Source organism: Alosa sapidissima, chromosome 23 (assembly GCF_018492685.1).
Source record: "Alosa sapidissima isolate fAloSap1 chromosome 23, fAloSap1.pri, whole genome shotgun sequence".
NCBI lineage: Eukaryota > Metazoa > Chordata > Actinopteri > Clupeiformes > Clupeidae > Alosa > Alosa sapidissima.
In genome coordinates, this window is record NC_055979.1 from 28,558,196 (window position 1) to 28,584,145 (window position 25,950).

The 25,950-nt window shown below is 45.5% G+C and overlaps 2 protein-coding genes across 5 annotated transcripts in view; both read right to left on the reverse strand.

Moving 5' to 3' along the window:
* Positions 1-2,247, reverse strand: part of si:ch211-113j14.1 (sterol 26-hydroxylase, mitochondrial) — a 19,902-nt gene extending 17,655 nt beyond the window's left edge. Inside the window, exon 1 of one of the 2 annotated variants that reach the window (XM_042080742.1) lies at positions 1,436-2,247. In XM_042080742.1, the coding sequence (XP_041936676.1) occupies positions 1,436-1,840 (405 nt within the window). In that variant the 5' untranslated portion in view covers positions 1,841-2,247. Of the gene's footprint in view, positions 326-1,435 lie in introns of those variants that run through there. The other variant, XM_042080743.1, reaches the window with a different exon arrangement.
* Positions 2,248-2,353: 106 nt separating this feature from the next.
* Positions 2,354-25,950, reverse strand: part of map3k2 (mitogen-activated protein kinase kinase kinase 2) — a 32,573-nt gene continuing 8,976 nt past the window's right edge. The window contains exons 7-19 of one of the 3 annotated variants that reach the window (XR_006026795.1): positions 25,105-25,168; positions 22,927-23,051; positions 22,364-22,443; positions 21,276-21,343; positions 18,138-18,230; positions 17,675-17,923; positions 16,278-16,426; positions 13,290-13,421; positions 12,583-12,712; positions 12,372-12,414; positions 10,849-11,026; positions 9,598-10,338; positions 2,354-2,521 (exon numbers count right to left, since the gene is read on the reverse strand). Coding sequence is in view for 2 of the 3 variants with exons in the window: in XM_042080740.1 (XP_041936674.1) it covers positions 10,119-10,338; positions 10,849-11,026; positions 12,583-12,712; positions 13,290-13,421; positions 16,278-16,426; positions 17,675-17,923; positions 18,138-18,230; positions 21,276-21,343; positions 22,364-22,443; positions 22,927-23,051; positions 25,105-25,168 (1,488 nt within the window). In the remaining variant the exon portion in view is untranslated. Of the gene's footprint in view, positions 2,522-9,597; positions 10,339-10,848; positions 11,027-12,371; positions 12,415-12,582; positions 12,713-12,732; positions 12,909-13,289; positions 13,422-16,277; positions 16,427-17,674; positions 17,924-18,137; positions 18,231-21,275; positions 21,344-22,363; positions 22,444-22,926; positions 23,052-25,104; positions 25,169-25,950 lie in introns of those variants that run through there. The other 2 variants (XM_042080740.1, XM_042080741.1) reach the window with 2 other exon arrangements.

Genomic DNA, 25,950 nt, shown 5'->3' on the forward strand with positions numbered 1-25,950 from the left:
GGAGACACCTCTTGGGTCAGCTCTCCCAGGTTAAAGGGGAGCTTTGCTACAACACCTCTAGGGTCAGCTCTTCCAGGTTAAAGGGGAGCTTTGCTACAACACCTCTAGGGTCAGCTCTTCCAGGTTAAAGGGGAGCTTTGCTACAACACCTCTAGGGTCAGCTCTTCCAGGTTAAAGCAGAGCTTTGCTACAACACCTCTAGGGTCAGCTCTTCCAGCAGGTTAAAGATGAGCTTTGCTACAACACCTCTAGGGTCAGCTCTTCCAGCAGGTTAAAGATGAGCTTTGCTACAACACCTCTAGGGTCAGCTCTCCCAGGTTAAAGGGGAGCTTTGCTAATTGCTAATAATTGTGTGTGCTTCACCGCTATAAATGCCAGATTTTAGGGTCTGAGCTGCTTGCTTTTTAAGATGGCTGTACATATCTGGTTGCGCTATAAGGCTACTGGCTGAGGCTGTCTGTTCTTCACCTGTGTCTCTAGCCTTGGCTACTTGCATGTGTACTGGACTGGATTCCCTTCCATAATTGTTCAAACTATTTAAATATTTGAATAGGCCTATGTACTATGTGCATCTACAGTCCAGTATGCAGCACAACAAATCAAAGTTAATCCATTAGGCCACTTTACATTTTGCATACGTTCAGTTGTATCTAAACCAACAAAGGCTTGACATTGTGAAACCACTGATTTGTTTAAATAAATGTAGGCCTATAGGAAGTGACATCACCCATTAATTTAGAGACGGGTCCTCGCATGTTTCTGCTGAGAAACTGCTGGTATCACCTCAAGCACGCACGTATTATGAACGCATTTAAAGATGCGTTTTCTTTTTAATGTAACAAGTCGCCGACATTCAAAAAGCGGAATATGCGGTTATCTTTCACAATTTTTGCGAAGTACTCTAGGCTGGCAAGCAAGCCGCAGACAGATCAGAGTATTCACACTTTCCTGCTAGGTAGGCTACGCCATAGACATCATACGCCAGCAACACACGCTGGAGAGATGCAAACAGATCAACTTAACGTGTATTTCCTCCGGATTGCGCAAACGCGTTTTCTTTTCTGTCGGTCCGTGGTTCCTTCATTTATTGAGCAGCAAATTATCAGACCGGCACCGGGCATATTTTGACCAGCAGTCTCCGCGTCCATAGTTTGTGAAACGCTATATGCTGCCTGCGTCCGAGCAAAGATTCTAGAAGCCCAGTGCAACTTGAGGAGGACAAATGAGCGTCCGGCTTGAGGCTGCGCCGGACGCCGTACAGGGCGTTTAAAATCTGGACTGTCCGGCCTAAATCCGAACGTATGTTGTTGCAGAAAAAAATATTTATTGCATTTTATATTATCCATTCATTAAGTTAACATTGTAATCCCAGGAATGTCAAAATACGACATCATTTTCATTTAGCAAATTACTATAGAACTTCAAAAAGTCCTACCTGCATTGCATGGCTTTTGTCGGCATAACCCTTAACGAATAGCCAGTACACCGTCGTAGCCAGACTGGGTCCGGGTAAGTCATCAATGGTCTTGAACTTTCCCGAAGATGGCGTTTCCACATTTAACTCGCGGGTCCCTGACCTGTTCCTCTGGACACTACTGTCCACCGCCGATGACAGCGGGCGACAGAGGCGCGTCACCTGTCTGAGCGGCGAGAGAGCGAGAGACACTGACAGTGACATTTCTAAGCCACACTTGTCCTGTGCTGTGTGGATCTGGCGCAGCTGCCTTCTGTAGGCTACGCTACTATGGAGACACGCCCAAAGGAAGGGTATTGAGAGCAAATTTGGCATCCTTCGTTTGCTTTGCAGCTTGAGGTTTAAAACATACTTTGACTGTAGCATATCAGGTTAATAGCTTAGTACGGAACTTTCGGTGACAAAAAAATAACTTGTAGAGCTATTTTGCAATCCCTTGCATTATTTTGACTTTGCTGGACAACGCAAAAACATTGCGATGGAATGCAAAACTAAAAGCAGTTTAGTTAACTTGAATGGACATCAACCCAGACACACACCAGGGCTGTAGTCTGACCAGTGTTTCCCGAACTTTTCTGCCACCAATATTGTTTTAGGCCACAGGTTCTCACCCCCCCCCCCCCCATATCTAGATACGCAATAGCGTCTACTCTGGCCTACTACCACTATTACAGGGATTGGTGATGCACTGAAGTCCACTGACTCCTCAGTTTCCCACAATTCTGCACTCAATTACACATGAAACAATGTTAAATATTTTAAGCTGTGAACTTCTCGCTCAGTTTTGTATAAACACACAACCTCAGGTTCTCCCCCCCCCCCCCAATTGTTGTCTCCATGGTCTTGTATCAAGACATAGCAAAACCACCACACAGCAGATGAAATAAATACCTTTTTTTTTTATTATTTTCATCGTCATAATTATTATCAACAATTTGCAAAGTGCCAGCCTCCATGGCTCATACACGATGTCGCCCATTCTATGGAATGCTCCTAAAGTCGACCTCTGCTCAAGGTGTAACCTCCTCACACCATCATGCATTAAATCTCGGGTTTAGAAAAGAAAAAGACAACAAATAAAAAATATATATATTAAAAAAAATATGTGTAGCACTGATATACAGATTTGATATAAACAGGCGTATTGGTCACAAACCAAAAGATTTTCTTCTTTTCTAAACATGGCTTCTTGTACAATAGACAAAGAGAGGACAAACATGTGGGCTATAGTTCTGTTTTTGTACCAGATACGTGTAGTTATTTTCTCTTTTTAGAAAAAAAAGAAACATTACATTTCAAATTTCTACAATTGTACATTTTTTTTAAACCTTTCCGTTGTTTAGTATAATCATCATACAGTCTGAATGCGCAAGGCATTTAGGGCGCAGTGTCCAAGGCCAAAAACATAAAAGTTAAACAAATGCTCATTCTCTCTCCCTCTCTCTCTCTCACACACACACACACACACACACACACACACACACACACACACACACACACACACACACACACACACTCACACACACACACGCTGAAGGACGCTGGAGTGGCAGCCATGGCACATATTCACTGGACCGTTCTGGCAAGAGGGCCGGGGGGGGGGGGGGGGGGGTAAGGCCAACTGTTCAAGTCCAGTCAGACACACATACACACACACACACACACACACACACACACACACACACACAGACACAGACACAGACACACACTCAGGGGGCTTTGAAAATGGCGGACTCTTTTTCAACCATAAGCCAGCACCAGTCCTGCTATTTCACTCGTACCCAGACAAACACAGACTGTCTGTATGCACTCCTTCTGTACTTAGGCTCAGGGGAGCGGGGTGTTACAGGCAGCAGCGTAAGAGTGACACCTAGTGGAAAAATACAGGCATAGCGTTCCAGCAAGCTGCCCCAGGAAGCTGCAAGGTTGCGAGGTTGCCCTCACTGGCACCCCAAGAAAAGGATTTCTTTTTAATCAATCCTTATTTTTCTTTTTTTTCATTAATTTTAAACACAAGCAAAGGAATACAAAACCACACATACACACATTCTCTCCAGCACATATACACACTCAAACTCACTCACACACACACACACACCATGTGCCAAGCATTCAATTTGCAAAAGTATTAAAATCAGTGTACAAATGGCCCACTCGGCCAGTCGTGCGACCGTGGTTTCGACCCGGCCCGGCTCCGGCTGAGAAGAGGCCCAGGGTCTGCTATGGCCTGGGCATGGTTTCAAAAAATGTGCAAACAGTTCAACATCAAAAGTAAAAGGACCGTACAAACATAGACACCAACGTCACTACACTCTGCAGAGAGCAGGTCCGTACAACGAGCAACCTGCACAACAACATATGCATTCCACCTCTCGGATCAGAGTCAGACCGCGCTCACAAAACTCTTCTGTTTTCCAATTGGGAGGAGACCAAGCCCCCGGCAACATGTCCAGCCAAATCCAAGTGAAAAGCTTCTTTTTTACCCTGTCATACAGGCATGCATCAGAATTCCCTCCCTCTACTGTGGCATGTCGAGGCCCATCACAGTGATCACCAACTCTGCGTTTGAAGATCCAGCTGAGCCTCTTAGCCGTTACCCTTTGCCCATTGGCCAAGAGCTCCACAGCCATCTGCTGCAACAGCAGGCAACACTACCCCTCCCAACTAGCCAATAGCAGTGCTGCTTACTGGTGGGTCACTCCATTAGCCAATAGCAGTGCTGCTTACTGGTGGGTCACTCCATTAGCCAATAGCAGTGTTGTTTACTGGTGGCTCACTCCATTAGCCAATAGCAGTGTTGTTTACTGGTGGTTCACTCAACAGCCATCTTCAATTGCAAGCACATCTTGGCTGTTTCCCAAAGTTGAGGAAGCATACTCAAAGGCTGCCTTTTCAAGGTCACTATGTCATCCAACTCCGAGCACTGTTCCAATGTCAAGAATGCTCCGAAATTCGCGTCCTTCGTTCTGAGGATGCATCTGTGGATCCTCAGGTGAACAAAAATACCCATAATCCTCAGCGTTGACATGCATCGGACCAGCGCCCCTACTGAAACAGAAGCGTGCAGTTAAAGCAGTCCGAGTCCGAGAACGCTACGGAGGTCTCTAACCTCATCTTCGTAGAACCCGACTCGCAAGGAAGCATTCCATCAAGGAAGCATGCTCAACTCTGGGAAATAGCCCTTCTCTATGGCAACACGACTGACTGACATCCCAGAGGTCAATCTGAGGTGAATCCCACCAATGCCAGCCTGGATCTGTCCCAGAATGCATCTCTCCCCGGGACCAGGAAACCAGAGTAGGATCAGAACCAGACATGTCCCCCAGTCAAAGGCGAAGTGGTTAACAGGTTACAGACCTAAACAAATGGGCATGACTCGACTGCTTATTTGGTAAGCAGCCCTCACTTCCATTGGTCACGACACAAATATTTGCATAAAATAGACCCTAAGCCTATTTTCTCCCCGCCTAGCTAGTTGCTGCTGATACAGCGGCTAAATTGCTAACTCACACTGGAAATGAACAGCTGGTTGCTTTGTCTCTTTCCTATGCTCTGCTATGGCGCCCGTGTGCAAGGCACGAGTGAGTATGCACCAACTGCACCAGCATAGGGAAACAGACGATTGATGGAAAGGCAGGTCATAGTGAGGTACTGCCAATCGCATGCTGGAGTGCTACCCGCACCATCACTGACCTCTGAAGTTTGCCTACAAAACCAACTGCACTCTGGCTAGCACTCTGATGGGAGTCCTTCACAAGAAAACCGTACACTCGCACCAGCACCATGACCCAACACAGGATGGCCATACAAGCCAAGAGTCCCATATAACTCCGATCCAGATCCATGCTTCTGTTACTTAATTAGTTCATTCATTCACTTTGATTAGAGGTGACCAGTAAGAGATGGTTATTGTGTATGAGGCATAGGGGCATTATATAGAACTGGAGAGGGAGGAAGCACCGCCCCCATTAATTTCAATGGCCCGTGCTAGGCTAGCTGCTTCAGCCAAAAAAGATCGAAATTCACCGCAACCATCTTTTTCAAAATGGCGTTACACAGGGCTCGTTTCCTGGTCAATCCCTGCAGTGTCCATGACTCTTGTGAACTAGCCTAGACCTTCTGTGAGCACACAGTGGTGAAGTGAGGGGTGGCGTTGCGATCAGATTAAGCCCTCAGTCCACACACAGGGAGTGTGTGTGTGTGTGTGTGTGGAGTCAAGGGCGGCTGGAAATGTGTGTTACCAGTAGGGCTGTCACTTTACGTTCGAAAATCGATTGCACAATCGATTGGACCAAACAACACAAGTTTCGAAAACTAAAATAGGGAATCGATTTTAACCAAATATAAAAGAATTCCGAAGTGCAGAAAGCATTGCGAAAGCTAAAAAGAAAATTCCCACCAATTTTACGCACCGGGAACAGCTGTTTCAATCAGCTGCTGTGCTGCTCCTGTTTTGCCAAAAAAATGGAGGACAACGCGATCAACCTGTGCGACATGTAGAGAGACGAGTGATAGGCCCTAATAACTTGAGGAGTTCGATGTGGAAGTACTTCGGATTTTTGGTATATCAAACTATGGAGAAGAACAAAGCGGTAGGCTATACGCAAACTGTGCAATCGAGTTCTACGTAGGCGAAATTTGTTTGACATTTCTAATCGTAAACACAGACACAGCTACGTTGAAGCCTGCAGTCATGTCACTGATGTAATAATGGCAGTCCACTCGGCTTACTGGTTTTCGAGAATGTTGCACTTCTGTTTGTCATTGTGCACGAAACTTCACGCCAATAAATCATCAGAAATATTGCTGGCTTGCGTCTACAAGCGCCCTCTTTACGTTCGTCCTAATGCCTGTTGGCCTATATTTGGCGTTGAAAATGGAAACGTCTTTAGACATAAAAAAAATCGATTTTACAATCGATTCAATGAACACTTATGTCTCAAAAATCGAACAGGATTTTTTCACAAAAGTGACAGCCCTAGTTACCAGCAGAGAGACAACTGCACTGGAAGGGAAGACCTGGAACATCAGCAGAACCTCTGTCAACCTTAGAACCTCAGAGTACAATCAGAACCCCGGGAGTGGGTCACATTCCCAACACTATTCGGGTACCAGTAGTTTGCGTACACTGCTTCAAGATCACAGAAGGGAGGGGTGTCATTTTATTGGGCTGTGGAGCTCAAATTCATCCAACTACAGCCAGAATCTCAGACTCTGCTTTTAAAGGAACATGGCAACTTTTTGAGAAATTAGCTTATTTGTCGTCTACCCCATAGTCAGATAAGAGGACACGTACCCTTCTGGAAGTATGTTACACCAGTTAGCCTATAGCTCCCTTTTAGCTATAGGCTAGCTACAGGCAAACTGATGTAACCCACTTCCAGTGAATTATGCCAAGCTAGGCTAATGCTGTCGGACGCGGTTATCTGACACACAGAGAATAAACTTATCAAGTCAGCTAATTTCACAAAAAAATAGTTTCTTTCAGGAACAGCGCCCCCTACAGTACGCTCGGCTTGTGGAGACTACAGCCATAACTCCGCGCCCCCTGGCATCGCTGCAGGGGTACTCCACGGGGCGCGATGGAGGGCAGGATGGAGGGCAGGATGGATGGAGGCTGCTAGTTGGCACTGGACGCTCCTGCTGCTGCTGGCGAAGCATGGCACTAGGCTGAGATGCGAGCGAGGTGAGGGGCAGTCTGGAGAACTGACCGCGCCCGTCACAACGAATAACGGGCACTTGGCCGCTGGGCTGAGAGTCGAGTGTTTGGATGTATGAGAGCAAGGGATGGAAGGGAACCCTTGGGAGTGTATTTCAGGCAACAAAAAAAAAGAAAACAAGAAAAGAAAAAAAAAGACAAAGAAACTACTAAAGAGCCAGGTTTCAGACGCTGTAAAACTAGCTTCCAGTCTGAAGGCATTGAGTTTATATAGCACTGTGGTGTAGTCTGACTAAATCAGAGGGCAACAGAGAGCAGGCGCAGAGAACTATCAAGCACTGCTGAGCACAGGCAGTTCTGTAACGGTCTACTCAGGAGAACCAAAGCACCATCCCATGAACTGTGAAGTCTACTGAAATATTGAAGTACAGTAAGTATTGAGAAGAGACCTAAGAGTACCAAGGTACAGTTAAACATCGTAAAAGTACACAGAAGTATTTGAAGTACCGTTGAGTATTGTGAAGTCTATTGAAGTAAAGATGTCTTGTTGAGTATTGTAGAGTCTATAGAATTACAGATTGTATGTGATGAGAGTTGTGAAACCACCTGAAGTGCTATCAAGCTAAAGTCCTGTACAAAGTTCTAACGGAAAGTGCTGAGGAAGAAAGAGGCCCTATCAAGCCCCACACATTCTGTCGGTTCTAAGAGTCTTGTGAACAGAACTCGGAACAGGGTACCACAAAGTGGGGTCGAAGAATTAGAGTGGACTGACATTTTGTACCCTATGGAGAGCCTCTCTTCTTTGCTAAAAGTACCTGATGTGAGCTTCCAGGCTAGCTAATGCTAACAGCTAATCCAGCACTCAATGGGAGCGTACCAGTCCTAAGATGATCCAATCAGGCCAGAGAGACCTGAAGGGTCCAGGCTATAATGGGTGGGGGGGTTGGGGTAGGGATTGTGGAAGGGGGGGGGGGAGAGAGACAGAGAATAGGAAAGGGAAAGGTTGCAAGAGAGGGAGAAAGGAGGGAAAGAATAAAAGGAAGGAAGAAAGAAAGAAAGAATAAGTGGAAGAAGTTCCAGATGTTGGCGCAAGGCTGCAAACACAAGCACCAAACCTGAATGGGCAGGCAGTCACCCTGGGTTTTTTCACTTTGGTGTGTTCTCTGATTCTGATTCTGGTTCTCCTCGTCATTCTCTCAGCCATTCCTGTAGCCTCACTGACCTGAGATCAGGACAAGAAGCAGTACAAAGGAGGCAGTAAGGGGAGTCACGGTTACGGTTGACATGGGAACAGGGGTGGGGGTGGGGGGACACCAGACAAGGTTTAGAACCCAGAGGGAGAAAAACAGCTTCTCTGTCTGAGCTGCAGATACGTTTCTAAACTGTCTTTAGGTGAACACACCAACAGACTGTGTGTGGTAAGGTGAGCCGCTTCTGAAGAGAGAAGGGACAGCTTCACAGGCAGCCAGCTCTGACAGGCTGATAAAACTACTTTCATTAGGTGAACTGAACAAATGAGCATAGACTGCACATCTCCTGACACATGCCACAGCCTTGTCTGAAGCTCAATTTGAGCAAGTTGAGAAGAGAAGAAGTGTCAAGAGCGAGAGAAAGAGAGAAAAAGAGATCCACATTCCTAGAAAGGCACCCGGTAAAGAGTGAGAGTGTGAGAAGGCTCGGGTGGGGGGGGGTGGGATGAGGGTTGGGTGGGGGGGGGGGGGGTGAGGGTTGGGTGGGGGGGGGTTAACGGTGCAAAAACAGAAACCCTGACAGCACAAGAAAGGACACTGACTGGTAACTAGGAAACGGCATTTCAAAGAGAGAAAGTCCAGCAGATTCATTGGGTTGTTTACAGCATTGTGAGATATACTACAGTAAAAGCAGTCTGAAAAGAAAGAGAAGGTGTGTGCGTACAGTATGTGTGTGTATGCAAGTATGTTTGTATGTATGAATTAATGTATGTGTGTGTGTATTTTTCAATCAGTCTTCTTTATGTTTATTAAAGTGTTTATGCTTTGTGTAAATGTGTGCATTTATGTACCAAAGTATGTTTAAGTATGTTGGTATTTGCGCACTTGTGTGCATGCATGTACCTGGGTATGTGTGTGTATGCATGAGTATGTGAGGGTATGCGTGCGTGCGTGCGTGCGTGCGTGCGTGTGTGTGTGTGTGTAAGACAAAGACTGTGCAAAAGCGGAGAGCTGGAGGAGCTGAACTAAGCGAGTGGGAGTTTTTCTCCATACCCTGTGGTCTGTGTTGTTCGTTGGTGTTTGTGTGTTTTCATGAAAGAGAACAGTGTGTGTGTGTGTGTGTGTGTGTGTGTGTGTGTGTGTGTGTGTGTGTGTGTGGTGTTTAGCAGCGTGGTGAGGCCCCAGCAGAGCTCTGGGGCTGGCGATACATTCTGGATTGGGTCTGGACCACATCCACCCCACCGGCTGTAAACACACGCGGCGCAGAACCTCACCGGATCTCCTCAGAACGCAGAACCTCACCGGATCTCCTCAGAACTCACGACTCTCTGACATTCCACCTCCTTCTCGTCGTCGTCGTCCACACGTTAAAAAAAAAAGTCAAATACAAAGAGTCGAAACATCGACAGTCTCCGTGTCGAAACATCCGACAGTCTCTGAGCTCTCAGGCCCAATGGGAAATTAAGGTGCAACGTTTTCAGAATCTAAACAAAAACAAAACAACAACAACAAACAACAAACAACAACAAAAAAGCTCCGCCCCATTTCTTCGCCATCTTGCAAAAGACGAAGACACACGGGCGGGGCCCTGCCCTCTGCAGCCACTCCCATTTTTTCTTCTCTGGTCCAATCAGGAGGCTGGTAGAGGTAGGGGCAGAGCTGACAGACACTTGGGAGCGGTAGCTGATAGGCCAGAGGGAGTTGGGGGCAGGATTATGGAGGGGGGGGTGAGAACATAGTTTTGGAGTGGGGTTGGGGGTTTGGGGGGGGGTTGTGGGTTTGGGGGGGGGGGGTTCTAGTGAACAAAGATGTGTCTCAGTAGGTCCTCGGCAGCGGGTCTCTGCTTGGTCTCCACAAAGATGCGCTTCAGGAAGTCTCTGCAGTGGTCCGACACGTGCCCCGGCAGCGCCGGATTGGTCGGCTGCGTGGCGATCTTGAAGATGGCCGCCATCGCCTCGAACTCCGCCCATGGCGGCCGCTCCGTCAGCATCTCCACCACCGTGCAGCCCACGCTCCTGTTGGCATGGCAACGGCAGAGGGGTCAGCAAGGTCAAGGATGACATAACTGATAGAGTGCGATTCAGCAGGATACTTCACTTCACAACATGATAACCGGTCAACAACCCATACAGTATATTTGCTATGTTCAAGAATGTATATGCCTTATGCGTCTATATAAAGAATGTGTATGCCTTATACGTCTATATAAAGAATGTATATGCCTTATACGTCTATATAAAGAATGCCTTATACGTCTATATAAAGAATGTATATGCCTTATGCGTCTATATTAAGAATGTATATGCCTTATACGTCTATATAAAGAATGCCTTATGCGTCTATATAAAGAATGTATATGCCTTATGTGTCTATATAAAGAATGTATATGCCTTATGCGTCTATATAAAGAATGTATATGCCTTATACGTCTATATAAAAGAATGTATATGCCTTATACGTCTATATAAAGAATGTATATGAATTTGTGAAACTCCAATTCAGAACTTTGGAATTTCGGAACTCACCAAATGTCCGCCTTGCGTCCATAGCCCTCGCCGCTGATGACCTCTGGACTCATCCAGTACGGCGTTCCAGTCACGGACTTGATGCCTGTCCCCGAGAGACAGATCGTCTGGAGACGCCGACTTGCGCCAAAGTCCCCCAGCTTCACGTTTCCGGCTGAATCCCGTAGGATGTTGGCCCCTATGATAGTGGTTGTGGGTATGGGAGAGAAATAACAGAAGGCGAGACCGAGAGAGAGAGACAGAGAAAGAGAGAGAGAGATCAGCATGTGCTTTTACAAGCACACAATTTGTATAACAATGTTCTTGGCAGCCCAACACAGAAATAGTCATAGATATTGAAACCTAATTATAGCATTGTCCGATAGTTTTATTTGGTGGAAAGAGGCAACTCTTACTGTTTTGTGTTGGGGTCCTGTTTTCTGATAATGACTGGCCGACAATACATTATCCCTTACATAGTAACAGTAATATATAATAGTATCGCAGTACAAATAGTATAGTAGTACTGATATATCGTTACTAGCAGCCATGGTACTATATAGTAGATGATGTAATAGTAATAGTAGTAATGTACTGACACACACAAGTCGCACTGACACACTTTTTTCACCTTCACCTGTCCACAGAGATCACATTTTTTTACAGTGTATTCAGGACAGACAGCTAGTGTTGGTTAGGTGATATTTGCAGTAAGTGACAACCTGTTTTAGCCTAAGAAAAGCGTGGCATCGCTTAGAGCACCATTAAAGTTGCAGTTGGCAAGATTTTTTTGATCATATTCACCGATACTGACACTATGCTCTGACAGAACAACATAAATCAGCTGGTTTTAGAAAAAAAAAAAGCACTTCTACCTCCACCTAGAGCCTGTTATTTGTTTTGCAAAAATCCACAGCTCCCGGTTCTTCTGGTCCAATCAGAGCAGGGCTTTGTGAGATCTGACTGTCAATCACAGTCTGGTGCAGTTTGGTGCGCACTGACGAGCACAAACTCGATGAGAGGGTGCTCGGTGGTAGTGGGGGAGGGGCATGAAAGTTGTAAACATTCAGAATTTTGGCTAAGTCCCCTCAATCTGTCAGACTTGCCAACTGCAGCTTTAATTTTCAGCGCCTCACGTTACAAAACGTTTGTTTTCCCCGTTCTGCTTGTGCCCCGCGTTCATAAATTGTAGGCGCATTGCAACAGTCAGTGGTGCCGTTCCACAGAAGAGCAAATGAATTTGAGCGTCTGGAGGTGAAAGACGCTTGTATAGTATAGTATAGTAGTATAACTATAAGTAGCATGGTAGATTTATAATACTCAAGAGTAAACAAACGCACACATTCAGGAGCCACGCATACACACACACACACACACACACACACCAACACTACCCCCCCCCACACACACACACACAATTAATATACCTTTTTAATTACTAGTATTTCATTTATTATTTAAAGTTGAGCTGGCTCTTGAGCACAAGAAATTTCATTACTGATAAATCCTTTTATGAGTACATGACCATAAACTTGAACTTGTACTTGGGCTTGAGACTTGAACTTGAACTTGAGCTGCTGGTGGTAACTGTAATAGTAATAGTAACAGCAATAGTAATAGTTTATAGTATAGTATAGCAATAATAGTGTATAATAGTTCAGTAGTAGTATATAATAGCATAATGGTATAACTATAAGTAATAACACTATAGGTGATGCGGGTTGGGGGGGGGGGGGGGGGGGGGATGGGGGTCACCTTTGATGTCTCTGTGGACGATCATGTTGCTGTGCAGGTAGGAAACGCCCTCCAGTATCTGCCGAGTGTACTTGCGCGTCACATTCTCCGTCAGGGCTCCATACGCCTTCAGCTGGTCTTTAATAGAACCCTGAGAACAAGAGAGAGAGGAACCTTAGTCTTTAATAGAACCCTGAGAACAAGAGAGAGAGGAACCTTAGTGTTAACTTGCTGGTCTTTAATAGAACCCTGAGAACAAGAGAGAGAGGAACCTTAGTCTTTAATAGAACCCTGAGAACAAGAGAGAGAGGAACCTTAGTGTTAACTTGCTGGTCTTTAATAGAACCCTGAGAACAAGAGAGAGAGGAACCTTAGTCTTTAATAGAACCCTGAGAACAAGAGAGAGGATCCTTAGTATTAACTTCAACACTGTTACTTCAATTCTTACACAGGTGAACATCAGACATATTCCCTGTGTGTGTGTGTGTGTGTGTGTGTGTGTGTGTGTGTGTGTGTGTGTGTGTGTGTGTGTGTGTGTGTGTGTGCGATCACCCCTGACATGTACTCCATGAAGATGGAGACCATCCTTGGGTGTGTGTGTGTGTGTGTATGTGCGCATGCTCACCCCTGGCATGTACTCCATGAAGATGGAGAGCGTCCTCTCGTGTGTGTGTGTGTGTGTGTGTGTGTGTGTGTGTGTGTGTGTGTGTGTGCGTGTGCATGCTCACCCCTGGCATGTACTCCATGAAGATGGAGAGCGTCCTCTCGTGTGTGTCCCGTAGGCAGCCGTAGTACTGGACGATTCTCTCGTGGAACAGATTCTTCAGGAGCTGAATTTCCCACTCTAGAGCACTCACCTCCTGAAAACACACACACACACACACACAAAGTTTAAACGCAACAATGTAGACATTCTCACACACACACACAAACACACACACACACACACACACACACACACAAGTTTAAACGCAACAATGTAGACATTCTCACACACACACACACAAACACACATTTAACCCTTAGAACCCTAAGCTGTTTTTAGGGCATTTTCACTACCTTTATTCATAAGGATTTATTCTGGTCATTGTAAGTGCCACACACACATATTATATATTGGGGTTTTTTTCAGCAGAGTCTAGGCTATCCAGATCTGCCATAATTTCATGTATTAGTACTAGCATTGATTTTATTTTGATTTTTAAAGAATAAAAATATAAAACGCGTATTATAAAAATTCTTATATTTTGACATGTATCTCACCACAGCAAGCTCATAGCTCTACATGCATTTTATGTGTGTGTAGAGCAGACTATCCTGAATTGGGCAATATAATTGCCATGTTGGAGGGAAACTCTGGGGCTGAGCAATTTACAGAAATATGTGGTGTGTGATTTACGGAAATAAATGGCATTTTTTATTTAGTGATGATGACCTTTCTGTGCTCCATATCTGTAACACGAACTGATCTGACCTGACCCGAGTTTGCGTGTTAGCCTGTGTGCGCCTATGGTGTATGCACTCATAATGATTCTCAACTTTTTACTGCATTGCCATGAACAAAGTAAAGGCAACAAAGGTGTTTCTTTGTTGAACAAATTGGGATGCAATGTGAGCCTTGAATTGGATGCCATTCAGGAATTTGCTAGGATCTCAAAACCGGATTATGAAAATGCTTTGCCATAGAGAAACACATGATAGCGTTGGATTATAAACATGCTTTGCCACAAAAACAGACAAAAACCTGGGGTAAGTCCAGCTATATGAAGTTATTATTTTGCTGTCACTTGGTCTGTTTTATAACCCAGAAGGATGTACTTGGTATCAAACGATAGCCCTGTGTCTCCTCTTTCATCTGATATGCTTGCCATATCTATGCGATCACGGGTTCGCGAGTAATTCAAACGAGAGTAATGGGTGCGCAGGTGAACGCAGAGAAGTATAGACTGTAAATATGATGCAATTTGATTTAATTTCATGATTTTTTTAAATGTTCATACTTTAACGTACAGACAAGTGCGTGATCTCGTTGGAAAGCCCCACTTCTCCTCTGTCACTCAATAAATCTCGCTGCGATGAACAGTTGCGGAGCAATGTAACAGAGAAGAGAGGGTGTGTTTTTTGACGCACTTTGCGTCAATCGGGTTCTAAGGGTTAACCATGATATGTCCACATTCACGCAAACACTTACACGGGACACATACACAAAACTACACACACTCACATTCATACAGTATACACTAGGGCTGTCAAACGATGATTTTTTTTAAGTGTGATTAATGAATATCTGAATTTCTATTGTTAATCGCGATTAATCGCATATTTTATCACATTCTGCATTTCAGAACTTTCCAGAAGTCCTTATTTTTTTTTTGGCCTTTTTATGCCTTTAATGATAGGACAGTGGAGAGTGACAGGAAGCGAATGGGAGAGAGAGCAGGGGTGGGATCCGGAAAGGACCACGGGGCGGGAATCGAACCCGGGTTGCCGGCGTACGGTGCAGGTGCCCCAGCCAGTTGCGCCACAGCTGGGGCCCAGAAGTCCTTATTAACAATGTAAAGCAATTCTCACCAGTGCATCTTGATCGAGAATCAAATGAATGCAAAGAAAGTTACTTTATGAACTTAACTTTAGGACGTATTTGATTATTGCAAATCAAATTTCAAAAGCTGAGCAGAATGTCTTTTAAAAAATATAGCCTGAATAAACTGAAATAAATGTTACAGCAGAAGTGCATGCACAAACTGTACACACATTATAAAAGGGCATAACAAACAAAAAATACTCCACACATTCATTATCTTTAAGTTCAGTTGAAAATAAGGAACTTCCCATATTGAGAAATATGCACAAGTGCATGTGCAAAATGTAGCTTAGGCCTACAGCACATTTCAATGAAGTGCATAACAAACAGAAATAGCCTAGGCCCTATCTTCGGTAACTATGTTCAGTTCGGTAACGGTGTACGCGTGTAAACAATGTTTAGCTTGTAGATTCTAGTTCAAACTTGAAATACTTCTGTGATATTTTATTTCCATGTAGACTGAGCTGACTGGGAGTTTTTTTTTTTTTTTTTTTTTAAGTAAAACGCGCTATTCAGAACTGCGTTGGTGTTTATCATCTCCATGACGACAGGAGGAGGACCAGGCAGAAGCCTACTAGGAAGCAAAGAGCGGAGCTTTGCTAGGAAGTGTCTGTGGCAGTTTGAGGACAGAAAACGGTGCATCAAAGAGTCAAAATAGTAGCAGCCAAAGAGAATCGTTGATAACAGAACAAGTGACGGTGTAAAATAAAACATCTTTTAGATGCAGCGGCACACGATTAATGTGAATAAAAAAGCGGAAAAAATGAACGTGTTATGCTTGGTCCTTAATCGCATCATGAATCATGATTAACATGTTAACTCTGACAGCCCTATATATATATATATATATATATATATATACACATACACACACACACACACGCATATGGTATGTCCACAGCGCACACACACAAACAGGTATTTCATTTCCCTGGAAACCCCAGTATTCATTCACACCTAACAGGTGTTCTGGGAAGTAACAGTGTAATTGTTCATTGTGTTCATATTTCCTGAAGTGAATCATGACCAAACACACACACACACACACACACACACACACACACACACGCACAGATAGAGATGTAACAGGACATATGTGACTTCAAACCTGAAACACAAAAATACTCCTCACCTTGCTGGTCTCCGGGCTGTCAGGGTCAAACTGCACCTGTTTGACGGCGAGCTCTCGGCCGGTGTCTGCATCGTAGCAGAGGAAGACGCGACCGAACGCCCCCTGACCCAATAGCTTCCCCAGGCGCCAGTTAGTGGGGGCACGCGGGGCTACACACACACACACACACACACACACACACACACACACACACACACACACACACACACACAGATGGAGTCAACACACACACACACACACACACACACACACACACAAACAATAGAGACATGGAGCGATCACACACAAGTACCCAGATGGAGTCAACACACACACACACACACAATACAGAGATTAAGTGAAGACACACACACACACAAAACACAAAGACGCAGTTAACACACACACACACACACACACACACAAATATACATGGGCTCATGGTTAACAATCATCTTAACATGTCCCTGTAAATCCCTCCTGTGACTTGTCTTTCACATCCATTCATTCATTCCTTCATTTAGTGATGCCTCAGCATTGTGAATGACCTCCACTACACTAATAAACTTTGCTTCTCTGGCAGGCTCACAGACTTCCTTCCTGTACCATTCTCGATCACTCCATCTCTAACAGTTTCTGAGAGCGAGCCAAGTCTAATCAGACTGGTCTGCCAAGCAGGCGAGTCGTGTAGTATCCTGTTTGTCGCTGTCGATGCTCCTGATTGGCGGATAACCGAGTATGCCCAGTATGTCACTTCCTGTGGCATGCACTTCCTGTCATGCCAGTGGCACTCAGAGATGTATACGCGATACGTATTCATATCTATGGATGTAACCTTTACTGGAGACTCTTTCTCCATCTCCTCTCTCCTGATTGGTTGGCACTCTGCCCCTCTCTGATACATACATGGACACGCAAGCTGTAATCAACCTCTGGTCGTGAAGCATGCTACACTAATATACTGCTTTAGAAGAACTATCCAAAAGGTGCTCAGTCTTTCTTCCTGTACTTGCGCCCGCTCTTAATATTTCCTGAGAAATAAAACCCTTATGGCTCCTACACACAGTTGCGTTCCGTCAACGCATGCCGTGGGTGTTCCCGACGGTAGCTATGCAAATGACTTGAAGTATAACCGTAATTTGATTGGTTGGTGCCGTCCGTCGATTGGCTTGATTGGCCGCTGCCGTCTGTCGGTGCAGCAACAGCTGAACTTCTCAACGCGAGCGACGGGAGAAACGCGACAAAACAGACCCCAATTCAGTTTCGGCAACGGATAACGTGAGCCCATGTAAAGTGAATGGGATGCGTCTCCAGCAACGCAACGCAACGCACGCAGCTGTGTGTAGGAGCCGTAACTACACTTTCTCTGTCTCCTCTCTCCTGATAGGCTGGCAGCCCGACTCCCTCCTGTCACTCACAGCGGCTGGGCGGGCTGATGTCCATGACGGAGAGGGTGGGCGCGGGGTTGGAGGCGGAGCTGGGGGCGGGGCTGGGCTCGATGTCAGAGCCGCGGCGGCGGCGGAATCCTCCCGGCTCGTCCAGCTCCGGGCTGAAGATGCTACTGCCGCTGCTGCCGCTGGGCGACTGCTGCTCCACGGGGCTGAAGCTGACCGGAGAGCGAACGCCCTGACCCTGCGTCCGCCGCGCCCGCGGGAACGTCTTGCGCCCTGGGAGACGGGGAAGAAGACAGAGAGGGAAAAGTGTGTGTGTGTGTGTGTGTGTGTGTGTGTGTGTGGGGGGGGTACATACATACACATGTAATATACAAACGTATATAAGCATGAAATGCATTACACATTTTGATAATTAAAAATAATCAGTTAAAAGGAGTTGAATTTCAGAATCTGAAAAATCATGTGTGTGTGTGTGTGTTGCGCTCACCATCACTGTAGTCCTGGAGACCAAAGGGGATGTGGTATCGCCGTGGATACGTGCCACCCTTGCCAGACTTCTCAAACACAGGGATGTCATACTCTACATCAGCAGAAGAGAGAGAGAGAGAGAGAGAGAGAGAGAGAGAGAGAGAGAGAGATACTTTAGTCATCTCAAGGGAAATTTTCAAACTCAGGCTCCGTTCATCTAAACACACCGCATAAGCTAGACACACACTCAACTCTACACACACTCTCAACTCTACACACTCAACTCTACACACACAAGATACACACTCAACTCTTCTGTTTCACACCGGCTCAGAGACAAGAGTTAAATAGCATTATACAACAGTTAGGTACAGTCGAACTATTTATTAATTTTTGATTGGACGAGACGAGAAGCATTCTATGAGTCATCACAAGTGGCGATATCCCAGCACAACGCCACTCGTAATGCTAGTAGTAATCACTCCGCGAATGATACACTCCATCTGTTAAAACAATACCAACATTCCCTTCATTCCTAAAAAGCCTCAGCAAGAGAAATGAATGCACTAGCGACTAACATTTTCACTTGGCATCAGCAGGGAAAAGAACAGACATGGGTTTTTTATATATATACTTAGCTAGGCTAAGGCCAGTCAGATCATCTGTTCTATTCTCCACCAGCACTGCACAGTGCAAGAAGATGCATATAAAAACCACTGCTGGGTTGGCTGGTTGTTATTCCAGACATATCACTCCTCAGCCAGATTGCGTTTGTCTGGAAAAACACATTACGCAATTTAAAAAAAAAAACACCTTTTAAATATAGCCGCAAGCGGCAATGGCGGGCCCGAGCACCTGCGGGCCGCAACCCGTGACATGTCGGAATCCAACAAAGCACCGACGTGGTGCGTTTGCGAAATGTACATATTTGATGCGTGTGCTATTTGCTTTTGTATTTTATTTTCTGCCACATTTACTTGCTTGGCCAGGTGGGGGCGCAATGCAAGGCAGGCCCATTGGGTGTCATCATAGTCATAATATATATTAACCTGAGAAATTTCAGACCATTTTAAGCAAAGAACATTTCTGATACACTTTTTGGTTGGCCAGATGGTGGCGCTATGTTAGGCATTGAAATTACACATGTGAATATCATCACAATAATGATATCCAAAATGTTTGTAAACTTTCAGATCAATTACTTAAGGCATTGTCCATTTCTGGCACATTTTCTGCTTGACCAGGTGGTGGCACTATGCCAGGCAGGCCCATTGGGTGTCTGGATATCATCATAATCATTATATCTATTAACCTGAGAAGTTTCAGACCATTTATTCAAAGCATAGAGCATTTCTGGCACATTTCCTGCTTGGCCAGATGGTGGCGCTATGCTAGGCCTGTGAATTACGCATGTGAATAACATCACAATAATGATATCCAATATTTTATAAAGTTTCAGATCAATCACTTAAGGCATTGTCCATTTCTGGCACATTTCCTGCTTGGCCAGGTGGTGGCGCTATGCCAGGCAGGCCCATTGGGTGTCTGGATATCATCATAATCATGATATCTAGTAACCTGAGAAGTTTCAGACCATTCATTCAATGCACTGTGATTTATGACACATTTTGTGTTTATGTGGTGAGATATTAAAATCATATCAAATATATAACTTATCAAAAATCCCTTCACAATTTAACATCGGCGACATCTTGGCATAATATTTGGCAAATTTCAAATGAATCTGACAAAAGGAGGAGTATGTTCAAATTGATCATATGACATCAGTATAATTGTCATTCTTTCTGTTGCCAGTTGGTGGCGCTATGCCAAACATGCATTATGGGCATGTCAATATCATCACTCCCATGGTATTCAAAGACCTGTGAAATTTAAAAAATTTCAAGCCATGCATGGTGAATTAAGACAAATTTATTGTTTATGTGGAAGGGTATTAAAATTCATAGTTATGCCATTTTGTCAAATTACAACATATCAAAAAAAGCTTCACAATTTAGAATCAGAAGCATATTGGCATCATGTATGCCAACTTTCACATGAATCGGATCAACCGTCTAGGAGGAGTACGTTAAAATTGATCATGTCCACAATGCACAAAATCCCAATTACCTCACTTCCTGTGGGCGTGGCTAATGGCATGTTAAAGGAGAATTCCGGTGTGATATTGACCTAAAGTGTATTGAAACATGATACCGAGTGTGAACGTATGTCTCATAGCCCATCTCGGCTTGTCCCCTGCACTCCAAAATCTGGCGCTAGTTAGCCGATGCTACCAACAGCTTTTTCAATAGTGGTGCTTCGGCATCGGGCTAGCCATGCAAATAAATCACTGTTTTACACCCATTTACGAGGCTCAATTGAGAACTGCCCGGCCGTGAGGCTGTGACTCATCTGTATGTGTGTGTGTGGCCGTGCGACTGTGACTCATCCTGCCTGCTGATAGGGCCCCTAAAGGACTACAGCAGGTTATACCAGTTAGCCCATTGATAGCCTGTAGCAAAAAGGGAGCTGTAGGTTAACCGGTGTCGCCCACTTCCAGTGAATCATGCTAAGCTAAGCTAAGGTAAGCTAACAGTGTCTGACGATTATTGCCCATACAGAGATGAGAAGGGCATGTATGCTCTTATAAATCTAATTCTGGGGTAAATGGCGGATTAATTTATTCTAAGTAATAATTTAAATAATTTATTCTAAGTATTCCAAGTAACTAATTACCGGTAAAAAGGATAAAGTTCCTGTGCACAGCCTTCCAGGTGCTGGTGAGGTGCAGTCGTCAATAAGATTAAAAGGAAAGTGAAGGATCACTGAGTGAGAGTGAACCTGATTAAGCATTGGCGAAACGCGTTGTTCACTAAAAAATAAACCAACAAAGAAATCCCACCAGTGTGCGGTGATCCTTCACTTTCCTTTTAACTAATCACCGGTATTTAAGTTGGTGTGTTCCTTTAAACAGTCTATGCCCCTACTACTCAGTGATGTCTCCTGCTTCACACAGTGTAACCATGTCAGGAATCAGGAGAGTCCGAACTGGGACCCCTTTGGCTACTGGAAGAGTCCCACCTGCCCTGCTGCTCCTGCCGCTCTCGTCTCAGGTGAGCTATAGAGGGCGGAGAGGTGCCACCTGTCGGCTGCTTACCTGGGAAATCTTGGTGGTTGTCAGGGTAACTTTGAGCACGGGGCATCCGGGACTTTGGGTAACTGTCACTGCACACGAGAGAGAAAGGAGAGAGAGTTAGGTGAGGTGAGAAGCCATAGCTAAATAAGATATTTGTTTTCACTTAGTCATTATATGTACATTACATTATAAAGGCTTTTGAACTTCATTTGAAACTACTATTTTTAACTAATGTTGTGTTCACACACTGTAAGTTGCTTTAGACAAAAGCAACATGCCAACTACCATAAACATAAGCGTCAACATTAGCTGAGCCCTCGAGCAGACATGACAGGAGAACAGGACTTTTCTCAATACAAAGTACGCTAAAGAACGAGTTTCAAGTTCGAACTTGAAAAGTTAAGATCGTGAGTCCAGACTCTGGAGAACGCGAGGACACAGGACGCTCAATTTGCAGTTTGAGACAGCAGCGTTCTTGCCAACGGCAGCTTCTCTCGGAACAGCTCGGGAGTCTAGTCATTTACCTATTGCTCTATTGGTCTACCCAGTATTTCTGACATTTACAATAAAATATATAATTCACCAGCTTGTTTAAGTTTGTTTCTCATTGATTTTTTTTTATTAAATATTAATAACAATATATTCACTTGCCGATGGCGGGAACAACGTTTGAAGTTCGCAGTTTAAGTGACAGTTATGATTAACGTTAGTTGTGAAGCCTGTAGCCTACTGTTTATAGCCTAAACATGGATCGGATTGTAGCAGCAATTATGATAGGTAGGCCTATTATGTATCAATGCTGCCATTTCTCTTATGTGAGTGTCACGGCTGAGCTGACGTAATGCATTGTGGAATCTTCAAGCCACCAAGTCACCACCCGATGCATCCTTGATAAAACCAACGATTCGAGAACACTTCCGGGAATGTTATGCGTTCTTGAATAAATGCGAAAAACTTGTGAATTGGAACAGTACTTCGGCGGTGATTGGTGACGTTTCAGAACGATTTTCAAGTTCATGAGAACACAAGTATAGAAAAGAACGCATATTGAGAAAAGCCCCAGGACTCACCTGTCAGGAGAACAGGACTCACCTGTCTAGAGGACTCACCTGTCTAGAGGACTGTCCAGAGACGGGCAACTCCCCGAGGCCGAGTTCTCAGGACTACTCATAGACAACGGGTCCAACATCTACAAGGTAGGAGTGGGGGGGAAGAGGGAGAGAGAGAGATAGAGAGAGAGGGAGAGAGGGTGAGAGCGAGAGAGGAAGAGAGAGATAGAGAGGGAGAGAGGGAGAGAGGGAGAGAGAGAGGGTGAGAGAGAGGGAGATAGAGGGGAAGAGAGGGAGAGAGAGAGAGAGAGTTGGGGAGAGAGAGAGAGAGAGAGGGTGAGAGAGAGAGAGAGAAGCACAAACTCAATCAGGAGTCTGGGTAACACTGCTTATGTGGTGCATAACTGTAAGAGGAGATAATTCAGCTACAATAACTTTGCAGTTCAGCAGTGAAGGCTAACTCAGTGTGTGTGTGTGTTAGGGTTAGAGTTAGGGTGTGTGTGTTAGGGTTAGAGCTAGGGTGTGTGTGTGTGTGTGTGTGTGTGTATGTATAAGGTAGCTCACCTGGTCCATGCTCTCTGGGATAATTGTGTATGTGTTTGTGTGTGTGTGAGGTAGTGCACCTGGTCCATGCTCTCGGGGATAAACTCTCCCTCGCTGTTGATGCTGGTGAAGGAGCCGTTGCGAGCCACCTGCTGCAGAGCATCAGGGATGTAGCCTGGAGGAGGGGAACTGCGGTCCGAGGAACCTGGAGAGGAGACGAGGGAGAGGAGTAGGAGGAGATGAGGAGGAGGAGGAGGAGATTAGGAGGAGAGATGAGATTAGGAGGAGGAGGAGGAGGAGAGATGAGGAGGAGAGGAGATGGAGAGAGGAGATGAGGAGGAGGAGGAGGAGAGAGTAGGAGGAGAGAGGAGATGAGGAGGAGGAGGAGAGAGTAGGAGGAGAGAGGAGGAGGAGAGAGAGGAGATGAGGAGGAAGAGAGAGAGGAGATGAGGAGAGAGGAGATGAGGAGGAGGAGAGAGGAGGAGGAGAGAGGAGGAGGAGAGAGAGGAGATGAGGAGGAGGAGGAGATGAGGAGGAGGAGAGATGAGGAGGAGTAGGAGGAGATGAGAAGGAGGAGGAGAGAGGAGGAGTAGGAGGAGATGAGAAGGAGGAGGAGAGAGGAGATGAGGAGGAGGAGAGAGGAGGAGGAGATGAGGAGGAGGAGAGAGGAGGAGGAGATGAGGAGGAGGAGAGAGAGGAGATGAGGAGGAGGAGAGAGAGGAGATGAGGAGAGAGGAGATGAGGAGGAGGAGAGAGGAGGAGGAGAGATGAGGAGGAGAGATGAGGAGGAGGAGGAGAGAGGAGATGAGGATGAGGAGGAGAGAGGAGGAGGAGAGAGAGGAGATGAGGAGGAGGAGGAGAGAGGAGATGAGGATGAGGAGGAGAGAGGAGGAGGAGAGAGAGGAGATGAGGAGGAGGAGGAGGAGAGAGGAGATGAGGATGAGGAGGAGAGAGGAGGAGGAGAGAGAGGAGATGAGGAGGAGGAGGAGAGAGGAGATGAGGATGAGGAGGAGAGAGGAGGAGGAGGAGGAGATGAGGAGGAGGAGAAAGAGGAGATGAGGAGGAGGAGAGAGGAGGAGGAGAAAGAGGAGATGAGGATGAGGAGAGAGGAGGAGGAGAGAGAGGAGATGAGGATGAGGAGGAGAGAGGGTGAGAGAGAGTGCAGCAAGAGTAGGAGGGAGATAAAGCATCATGATCATCAATGTACAACGGCCAGAGAGGGGGAAACACACCTAGCTCTTCTTCAGAAAGAGAAAAACTGACGGAAACAGAAACATAATCGTCATTAATCAACAGGTGTGTGAGAGTGACTAATAATCGTCATTAATCAACAGGTGTGTGAGAGTGACTAATAATCGTCATTACTCAACAGGTGTGTGAGAGAGTGACTATTCACTCCTAGTGTATTGTGTATACGTGAATACTGACCGACATAAGCATGGAATTTCAAGGGGCCAACCATGTACCCCTGAAATGTGTGTGTGTTAGAGTGCGGTTCGGGGCGCATATCTCTGAAATGTGTGTGTGTTAAGAGTGCGGTTCGGGGCGCATATCTCTGTCTGAACCCTGCCCGCGTCCAACAGAGTTGCGTCCGAGCCCGACAGGCATTTTCATTTTTATGTCCGAACCCGACCTGAGCCCGATGCAGACGATGCCTCAGTTATTCCCATGCTAATGAATTCTCACGTTTGTGGATAGCCTGTCTTTAGCCCATTAAACAACTGTCATAACGGAATTCTTAATTGTCTACAGAATCAGATGAGTGCATGCATGCAGGTCACACCCAGCGCACATTAACACAAGAGGCCCAAGCAAGCATAGCCTATTGAAACAGAATTCTAGTCTTACCATTGGCGAAAAGTCTTGAAATGAACTGCAATATTCTGAAATTACGAACCTTCTGTCACTGATACATATGCAGCATCGACGTTAATAGGGGCAACTCAAGGAAATCCTCTCCTCAGATCTTGCACACAGGAAAAAGGCTGTTCTTTTTTTTATATTTTATTTTATTCTCAAAAAACAAACGTTTGCATCATGTGAAACAGACCTGTTGGTTACCCAACATAATAAGCTATTTCAAATGTAAAACGTCCAATGCATATCGCCCCCATGTGTCCGAACCCGAACCATATCGCCCCCATGTGTCCGAACCCGACCTGACCCGACCACACTCTAGTGTGTGTGTGTGTGTGTGTGTGTGTGTGTGTGTGTGTGTGTGTGTGTGTGTGTGTGTGTGTGTGTGTGTGTGTGTGTACCTCTGAAGTCTGTGTTGTCCAGGTTCTCACGAGATGGCAACAGATCCATACTGGAAACAGAGTTCTGATAGAAGGACAGAAAACAAACACTCCGCTCAATAGCAACGCATTTCCACACAGCCTCGCATACAGAAGACAAACTGTCCTGGTTTAAAAATGACACTTCATAGAAGTATAAAGCTCTGTCTGTGTGTGTGTGTGTGTGTGTGTGTGTGTGTGTGTGTGTGTGTGTGTGTGTGTGTGTGTGTGTGTGTGTGTGTGTGTGTGTGGAGAGAGGAGTTTTTCAGGACATGATTAATGAGGTGTAGAGCTGTGTAGGAGCTCAGCGTATTTCTCTGCGACGTGCGGAGACGGCCGCGGGGGCATTAAAATAACACTGCATATCCCCAGCCCCTGCAGCAGCGCGCACAACACCACTATTCTCCTGCTTTATGGGGGGCTTTTATGAACACAGTGGATTTGAAACCATCAATCCGACTACGAGGCTAAAAGAAATACTCCATCACAAGGTGCTGTTCAGGAAAGCGCTTAGCTTTAATGATGCATGCAGCAAGACTTCCCTGAGCCCAAAACATCACTGCTGCAAACCATCAAGTCACTGCTGCAAACCATCATCTCACTGATGCACTGATATCTCCACCACCATCTCCACCTGCAGCAGCGCAAAATACTGATGAAACGATCAAAACAATCTGTCAAGGTGATGATACTTGGGGCAACTATTTGAGCAATGTTGCTGGGCAACCACATCACCTGGTGCCATGGTTCATGATGATCATGACAGTCTTGCACTACTACAAAGAAAAATGTGCACAAAATCCACAGGAACGTGCCAGAAGAACAATA